The 9,022-nt window shown below is 43.5% G+C and overlaps 1 protein-coding gene across 6 annotated transcripts; it reads left to right on the forward strand.

Annotated features, from left to right (window-relative positions):
- The first annotated feature begins 645 nt into the window (after positions 1-645).
- On the forward strand, positions 646-6,896 carry LOC103654647 (pentatricopeptide repeat-containing protein At3g13880). Of its 6 annotated transcripts, none has more exons than XM_035967540.1 (7): positions 646-2,608; positions 3,698-4,525; positions 4,973-5,209; positions 5,301-5,527; positions 5,618-5,725; positions 6,080-6,187; positions 6,277-6,896. In XM_035967540.1, the coding sequence occupies exons 1-2, from the start codon at positions 852-854 to the stop codon at positions 4,452-4,454; spliced, it is 2,514 nt and encodes an 837-aa protein (XP_035823433.1). In that variant the 5' UTR covers positions 646-851; the 3' UTR covers positions 4,455-4,525; positions 4,973-5,209; positions 5,301-5,527; positions 5,618-5,725; positions 6,080-6,187; positions 6,277-6,896. The 6 variants fall into 6 exon arrangements, with proteins under 6 accessions (XP_035823433.1, XP_035823434.1, XP_020408441.1 ...); XM_035967541.1 differs by having other exon boundaries at positions 4,973-5,099; positions 5,168-5,209; positions 6,080-6,896; XM_020552852.2 differs by having other exon boundaries at positions 4,978-5,099; positions 5,168-5,209; positions 6,080-6,896.
- Positions 6,897-9,022: the final 2,126 nt, after the last annotated feature.

Here is a 9,022-nt window from a genome sequence, read left to right on the forward strand (position 1 = left end):
AAAGATAACTTGAAAAGAAAATAAGAAAAACTATAGAGGGACGAACGACATATGCTGACAAGGGGTGACAATCGCGCAAGGTATTTAATTGTATTGATGGATTGGTGATATCAGAACTCTTTAGGACTTGTTTGGATAATCTGATATTGAAGTGGATTGAGGTGGTATGTGGTGTATTGGAGTGTAATATGAACTAATTTTTTTTCAATCCCCTTCAATACACCTCAATCCACTTCAATCCCACTATAACCAAACAAAGCCTTAGGAAATAGTTGCAGAGAGCGAGGTAATTCTGCAACAAAACAGAGAGTGAGGGTAATATAGTCTGTTCGGGTAGTAAAAAAGAGAAGGAAAAAATATTTCTAAATTAGTTTATAATTCTATTTCGACACAGTTGAGATTGTTGTTATATTGAAGCTTAAATTGTAGATGCTATTGTGTCGAAGCTACCTGAAATAAGATCTATAAGGGCTAGTTTGGAAACCTTAATTTTCCAAGGGAATTTTATTTTCCAAAAAAAAATTAATTCATTTTTTTATAGAAAAATAGAAATTCTTTGGAAAATTAAGGTTCTCAAACTAGCCCTAATAGAAAAAAAAACCTCATGTTCGATGGGACGAGTCTGATATGGGTCTGGCTTGGGACGAGTCAAGGATGAATTTTACAGGTTACTATTGTAAAAGTATAGTGTTTAGAGGTTTGGATTTTTTAGAGGGGTAATCATTATTCATAAAAATTTATAGTCTACTGTTGCAATCAGTCTAACTAATAATGTCGTCAATGCTTTAAACCCTCTAGAACTCCCTCTCTTGCATGAGGGCGGCCGCCATGCTCCCGCAGCGCCGCGTTCCATGCTGCCGCAGAGACAGAGGTCGCCGGAGCCGGACCATCTTCTCCCAATCCCAACCCACCCCGTGCACCCAAACCATACTACGCTTCCAACTCAGTTGCGACCTGCTGAAGGTCCACCGCACGGCGCCGGCCACCGCTTCCCGCCCCTGGAGCCGTCGCTTTACGCGGACCTCTTCCGGCGCGCGTCGCGGGGCCGGTTGCTGCCGCTGGCCAGGCTCACCCACTCCCACATGATCCGCGCGGGGTACCGGCCGGGTCTGTTCCTGAGCAACAACCTGCTGGCCGCCTACGTCCGCTGCGACGACACGCGGAGCGCCCGACTGCTGTTCGACGGCATGCCGCGCCGGGACGTCGTCACCTGGAATACGCTCATCGCCGGATACGCCACCCAGGGCTCCGCGAGCTTGGCGCTCGGCGCGTTTCGGGGCGCGCGGTGGGATGGCTCTGTCGCTGTGGATAGGTTCACCTACGCCGCAGTGCTGGCCGCGTGCGGTGGCGCCAGGGACTGGAGGAGCGGCCGTGTCACGCATGGGCTGGCTGTGGTCAGCGGGCTTGCACGGACCGCGTTCGTGGCTAACTCGGTGATTGACATGTACGCCAAGTGCGGGATGATTGACGAGGTGAGGCTGGCGTTTGATCGAGCCGATGAGCGGGATGAGGTTTCGTGGAACCTGCTCTTGTCCGCGTATGTGCGGATGGGGTGGCCAGAGGTTGCGGTCAGTGTGCTTGTCTGGATGCACCGGTCAGGTGTGAAGCTCGATGCTTTCGCCCTGGGTAGGATCCTGAAGGCTTGTTCTGAGCTTGAAGATTCAGAGGATGTAAGGAGGATGCTTCATGGTTGTGTGATTAAGGTCGGTTTGGACTTGGATGTGTTTGTTGGAAGCACCATGATGGACATGTATGCAAAGAACGGCGGGTTGGAGGAGGCCATCAAGGTGTTTGGTTGCATTCCATGCCAGAATGTGGTAATTTACAATACCATGATAGCAGGATTTGCTCGTTTAGGTAACGATCCATGTCCTGAGATTAGAATGGAAGCAATCAGGATTTATTCAAACATGCTCTGTAGGAGGATAAGGCCGTCCAAATTTACATTCAAGAGCGTGCTTGAAGTGTGCAATTTGATCAATGAGCCACGATGTTGGAGGCAACTACATGCCCATGTTATACTCTTTGGGTTCGAAGACGATGAGTTCATTGCAAATGCACTGATTAATTTGTATTCCAAAGTATGTCTAGTTGATGATAGTCTGAGATGCTTCCATAGGACTCCCAAACAAGAGATTTTTACATGGACTTCTATGATTAGAGCATTTGTGCACAATGAACATTCTGATAAGGCACTACACTTTTTCAGAGAGCTTCGTTATACAGGAGTGGAGCCTGACCAATTCACCATTTCATGTGTGATGAATGCCTGTGCTGATCTAAGTATGCCAATAGCATGTGAACAGATACACTGTTATGCAGTCAAATCTGGATTTGATCGGTTTACTCTATGCGGCAATTCACAGATCGAGATGTATAGGGGTACAGGTGATCTTAAGGCTGCAAAAAAGTCATTTGAGAGAATACCATCCCTGGATACTTTCTCATGGTCTCAAATGATCTTGAGCTATGCAGTGCATGGCCATGGAAGAGAGGCTCTACTGCTATTTAAGAAAATGAGGGATTGTGGTGTCATGATAAATGAGTTTGCATTTCTTGCTGTTCTTGTTGCTTGTAGCCATGAGGGACTGATAGATGAAGGTTTCAGGTATGCATTATTGCATTTTTGTTTTCTCTAAATGAGCAAAATATCACCTTGATTTTTTGTTTCTTAGATAAGTAGTTGCCTTCCTCCTGCCTACCTGTAACATACTTGTGGTAATTTACAAGGGATTTTACATAGTCATCAACCTACACAAAAAATTCATGCAACAAGTTGGAGATGGGAGTTCGAGAATTGTATATAGAAAGTTAGTAATGCCAACAGTAGATTATGGAACAAAATCTTCCTAAACAACTGCCATCGTCCATATCTTAGACCCTGAATCCTTCTCCTGCACTAATAAAAAACGGCATGCTGCATTAGCTGAAATGCATAACTCAAAGAAAAACCCGAGGGTCATCCAAAAGGTGGTGTCGGACTCTCCTGCTAGATAAAAAAAAACTTGGCCGGGGAGAGAAAGACCGCCCTCCCGATATTCCATATAAGAAGAGACCGAAACAATGGTCCCGGTCGAGAAAATCCCCGAACCCTGGCCCCCCATCACTAACGGGCCGGCGTCAACTGTCCACTCTGCAACGGTCCAACCGGAGGGTGGCGCACAGGACATCACAACTCGAGAGCGGATGGGGCACAGCGAGGGGATTTTTTTAACCAAGCCTGAAAATTCGCTCCTGATAGGAATGTAACCCAGGACTTGGAGGTGCTACTCGGAAGTCCTTAACTGCTAGGCTAGAGGCCCTTTCGCACTCTCCTGCAAGATAGAAAATTAATTGTTTATGCTAGCTACATCGAGACATGCATTTAAATTACCAGTTGCAAAAACTTGTAGGATCGTCAGACTTGAAGTAACACCGCCAGTGCCGGTCCCAAGCCCGGATATAAAAGGTGGAGGGTTTGAATTTGACATACCTTTTCTGTTACTTGTTTCCACTTAGCATGTAATGCTGCTAATTGTACTGTAGCCCTGAAGAATTTTAGATGTCTACTACTTGGCATGTAGTCCTAATTGCAGAATTTACTATACTACTACACAGAAATGAACAAAATGGATGCATCTTCCATTTTCTTTTTATTTATTTTCCACTTCTGAACATTGTTCATAACTGATCACATGTTTTTTCTATCGTGATGCAGGAATTATGACAGCATGGTATCACATTACAGCTTTGTCCCGGACATGAAGCATATAGCATGCATGGTTGACCTCCTAGGTCATGTTGGGAAGGTGGCTGATGCTGAAGATTTCATAAAAAGTTATGGATTAGAAAATAATGCAGTACTTTGGCATACACTGTTGCGTGCCTGCAGAATCCATGGGGACAAAGATAGAGGTATAAAAACAGGAGAAAAACTAATGATGCTTGAGCCTTTTACTGCAAGTTCCTATGTCATGCTGTACAACTTGTACATGGATGCTGGGAAAATTTCACTTGCTATGAGGACAAGAGGCCAGATGAGAGAGCGAGGAATGACTAAGGAGTCTGGGATAAGTTGGGCAGAATTTAGAGGATCTGTCCATCATTTTGTTGACGGAGATAACTCTTGCTCACAGAAAGATGCAAGTTTTACAAGATTGGAAGAGTTGTTGGTGAGGGTGAAACAGAAGACTGAACAAGGCAGCATGAATGTTTGGGAGGTAGGATTCAAAAGCGGAAAGGTCAGTGAGAATGCAATCGACAAACATGGTGAATTGTTGGCAGTGGCTCTTGGATTGTCTACTTTGCCAAACACTGCTCCTGTAAAAGTTATGAAGAATCAGAAGATGTCCTGGGAAAGCCATGAGACACTGAAGTTGCTATCCGAAAGAGAAAACAGGGAAATAATTGTCAGAGATCCAACTCGCTTTCATCATTTTAGTCAAGGTTCATGCTCTTGCCTAGGCTACTGGTAGTCAGAAGCCATATATGTCTACTCTGGAGTAATATTCTAAGTGTCACTGGAACAGCTTGACCATTCTTACAGGTGAAGTTTGCAACTAGCAGCTGACATTTAGTGGAACCCTACATACATGCAAGTAAATCAAAACTGTCTATATTTTATTTTTTGAACAAGTTTAAAGGTTCTTACTTTTCTTAATTCCAATGCTGATATACATTGTGCCTGTTATAGTCTGTACTCTGTATTCAAAATTTCTCACTCAGGTTTTCAGTTTGTAGTTTGTACTAACTATCTAAATGTCAATGGCTAGACTATTTCCTTTCCTACTCATCTACAAAATTTATACAGAGGACTGTTCAATTCTTTGCTGTGCATGTGCATGTAAGTACATGATATACATAACTTTATACAGGTGAGGAACAACTAATAGAACTATATTATCTAAAGGGAAAAACATGTGCTGAAGATGTCGAAAAATCTTTGTTTCTTGATTTTTATTCTTTGCCTATTCATACCATCTATCCATAACAGTACAGGTGGTGCTCACTACTATCCTGACCTATCCTATGGTTGCCATGGTTTTACCAAATGGGTTTCAAAGCCATTGATAAGAAAAGATGGGGCTTCTTGTGGAAGGGCGCGGAGAAGGCTTATGGGGGTAACTGTCTAGTCTCTTGGGAAAAGGTTCAACGCCCTATTCAGCTGATGAGGAACGTCTTTGGGCAGGTTTACCGGAGCAAGTCCCATGTATTACCCAAACATTCCATGGTATTGCTGTACAAAACACAGTTGGTAAATGGTAATGGAACTTGAACTAAATTCTGGCTGGACCGCTGACTTTTTGGTAAAACAATTGCAGTGCATGCTCCCAACCTGATCAAGGTCATTCCCAAGAGAGCCTTGAAACAACGTATGATGGTACAAGCTTTACAGAACAGAAGTTGGGTGGCTAAAATCAAGGGGGCCTTGCCAATTGAAGTCTTGTTGGAATACTTGCAACTGTGAATCTGGAAATCTTGCCCCCCCCCCCCCCCCCCCCCCCCCCCCGGCAATCAAGGATCAATGCCTGGCTGACTGCCTTGCAAGGTGAGGACTTCCCTGCCCTGCAGTTTGTCTCTTGTGCAATCAGGCTGATGAAAGAATCCATCATATCCTGATTGCTTGTGTGTTTGCAAGGTTTGGACACCTATCTTTTCTGTGATGGGATTGCTTCCTTTTACACAACCAGGAGACTCCCATTTTAGTAGCTGATGGATCAAGACAATGAAGGCAGGTTCAACAGAGGTAAAAGAATGGTGTAACTCGTTCATTATCTAAGTTGCTTGAGAGATCTGGAAACATAGGAACGACTGTATTTGAGGGTGATAGTCCTTGCATTCAAAAGGTTTTGCTTGTAGTCTATGAGGAGTGTAATATGTGGTGTTAAGCAGAAATACCTCATTAAGAAACTATGTCCATAACAAAGCAGTATAATGATCATTGTAACATGTTTGCAACTTAGTATTAATCATGCATTGTCTCTGTTGGAGATGTACTGTTGATTTAAATACTGAATATTTGCAGTACTCCCTTTATCCAAAAAAGAGTACAATTCTAGGTTTGAGACTAAAACTTTCCTGACTTTGACATATTTTATAGGAAATTCGAGAATCAGTGATTGAACCAGAAGAGAAAGACTCTTGGAGTTATATTTGGGGGAATAGCACCTACTCGTCAGCTAAACTTTACCACTACACTTTCAAAAATGTGAATCCTCCAAAACCCTTTCTCTGGATCTGGGAGTCCAGATGTTCAAACAAGCTTAAAGTCTTCACCTGGTTGCTGTTGATGGACAGGTTGAACACCAGAAACATCTTAAAGAGAAAGAACTTCAAGGTTCAAGGCGACAACTACATATGTGTTCTTTGTCAACTTCAAAGAGAAGAAACTGCCTTCCATTTTTTCTTCAATTGCCCTTTCAGCCAGGACTATTGGAGACATCTGAATATTCAGTGGAACTACCAGATTGACTTCTTTGCAACCTTTCAACAAGCTAGGGACTTGCACGGTTCACCATTCTTTATGGAGGTCTTTATCATAGTAGCTTGGCAAATCTGGAAGCAAAGAAACAATTTTATCTTTGACAGGGGACGACTATCTTTCCTTGGCTGGAATAAAGAATTCTGCGCCGAAGCCCTTCTGCAAGCTAACCGCTTTTCTGAAGAGAAATCAACTCTTTTCTCCTCATTTGTAAATTCCTATAGATAGCAGATATTTCATTTCCGTGTGCCTAGTTAGTTTACTTCTGGTTTATGTCTTGGGAGCGACTGCTCATGCTCTTTGTCCACTTTCTTCTTTATATTAATAAATATCTACCACAACAGGGGAAGCCCCGATGTACATTTTCAAAAAAAAATCAACATTTGTATCTCCTGATAGATTTACAATAGAGATATCTAATGATACTTATTTAATATAAAAAATGTTAGTACTTTTTTTGTAGGTACAGAGGTGGTGAAAGTTAAAAAAATGTTTGACTCCTCGAAAAGTGAGTGTTGGGGGTCTGCTTCTTCGCCGAAGGTCCTGTAAGAAGAAACATCTTCGAAGGATCAGCACAGAAGTAACGCCGAAGCTACCTTCTAGGGAGCTTCGGCATAACGACACGCCTTAAGACGAAGGGTTGCACCGACTTAAAGATTAAAAGACAGATCGGAACATGATAATTTGTGTCATGATTATAATAAGTTGTAAAGGATACAAATGTAATTTTGACCGAGCTACGTCCCGTGCCTATAAATAGATGAACAGTACTCCCGTACTGTACACACTGACTCGTACTCTATTGGGGGCCTTCGTCTTCCAAAGGTACTCAAAAACATGATTTAACAATGTTTTCCAAGTGTAACATATAAGCAGGTACCTTCGGACTCTAGTTAAAAGCATATACGATATGAAAAGCATGGTCGTGACGAAGGCTGATGTTGCTCCGAAGCTACGTGCAAGAGAGCTTCGCCTTAATGGCAGAAAAAATAACCGACTTAAAAAAGAAAAGACTATCTAGTCCCCGTCGAGTTGTCCATAAGTCAATAGTAAATATGAAGGGCATGAATGTAAATTTACACAGGCTGCGCCGTGTGCCTATAAATAGATGAACAGTACCCCCGTATTGTTAACGTTGACTTGTATTTGCTCGTGCGTCACGCTTGGACTTTTACCTTCTATCAAGCCGAAGGTACAAATGTAATTCAATATTGTTTCTGTCTATCTATGATAATATAAGGAAGATATATTAACAATGTCATATGATTATTTATGTTGTCTTTTATATTCCATATGCTTCTTCCTTCATTAACATATACTGCAATGATGAAGGTATGTCCTTCATGACCTTCGTCTGAAGATCATTGTGTCCTAAGAGAGATAATGCTTTGAAGGACGAAGGGTATTAACCTTTAACATTTTGTGTTTCCTTGTTCTTAACTCATAGCATTTGAGAACCATTCCCCAACATTGGCGCCCCACCTCCGGTGAACTCATTCGACCACCTTCGGCAAGCACTGACCTTCATCATGCCACCGAAGAAGATAATTGCGCCAGGGGCTGCTGCACTGCAGCCACTGGATACAAACCAGGAGACTCTTTCTCTCCGAGGGGCTCGAAGCCAGAAGAGAAAGGCCACCAGTCCAACACTCCAGGAGGAGGAGTTGGACCAAGAGATCAGGGACATGGAAATCATCCATCAACAAGTGCAAAGGAAGAAGGAGAAGATGGCCCGGCTGGCCGATCTTCAAAGGAAGATTGACGAAGCTACTGAAGAAGTACGTCATCTTGCTCATGATGAACAGGACCGAAGGCCCCAACACAGAGAGCTTCGTCAGGAAGGCTTATTCAACAAAGATGGATGGTATGATGATTTTAATCATGATACCTTTACTTTTGATGATGCTTCTCTTTTGGCAGCAGAACTGCAGGCTATCCCATGGCCACAATCCTACAAGCCACCTCAACTACCCATGTACGATGGGCACTCAGACCCAAAACAATTTCTGATGAGCTATGAGGCAACAATATCCTCATACGGAGGCAATGCAGTTGTCATGGCTAAGTCCATCGTCCTGGCAGTACGGAACGTGACTCAGACATGGTATTCTTCCCTTCGGCCAGGGACAATTATGTCGTGGCAGAAGCTCAAGGACATGCCGGTAACCAGTTTCCAAGGCTTCCAGACGAAGCCAGTCACAACTCAGGCTTTGTTCCAGTGCACGCAAGACCATGAGGAATATCTTCACGCATATGTCCGAAGGTTCTTGCGGCTGAGGGCACAAGCGCCCACAATGCCTAATGAAATTGTTATTGAGGCCATGATTAAGGGTCTTCGGCCAGGACCTACGGCTCAATACTTCACCAGGAAGCCCCCACAAACTCTGGAGAAGCTCCTTCAGAAGATGGATGAGTACATCCGGGCTGACAACGACTTCCGCCAAAAAAGGGAGGAAGCTTACAGATTCTCGGAGATGACCAGGGCTTCGGAGGAAGAGTCCACCCGAGGCATGTCAGGTCAATCCACAACTCCAATCAGAATGACGACAAAGAAAGCCAGCT

The sequence above is a fragment of the Zea mays genome, chromosome 4 (assembly GCF_902167145.1).
Source record: "Zea mays cultivar B73 chromosome 4, Zm-B73-REFERENCE-NAM-5.0, whole genome shotgun sequence".
NCBI lineage: Eukaryota > Viridiplantae > Streptophyta > Magnoliopsida > Poales > Poaceae > Zea > Zea mays.

What these genes read in the sequence shown, in the direction of transcription:
- LOC103654647 (XM_020552854.2), top strand. Translation starts at nt 852, where the DNA reads ATGCTGCCGCAGAGACAGAGGTCGCCGGAGCCGGACCATCTTCTCCCA. An exon ending in CTGATAGATGAAGGTTTCAG is followed by an intron (nt 2,609 to 3,697) that starts GTATGCATTATT and finishes ATCGTGATGCAG; the next exon opens with GAATTATGACAGCATGGTAT.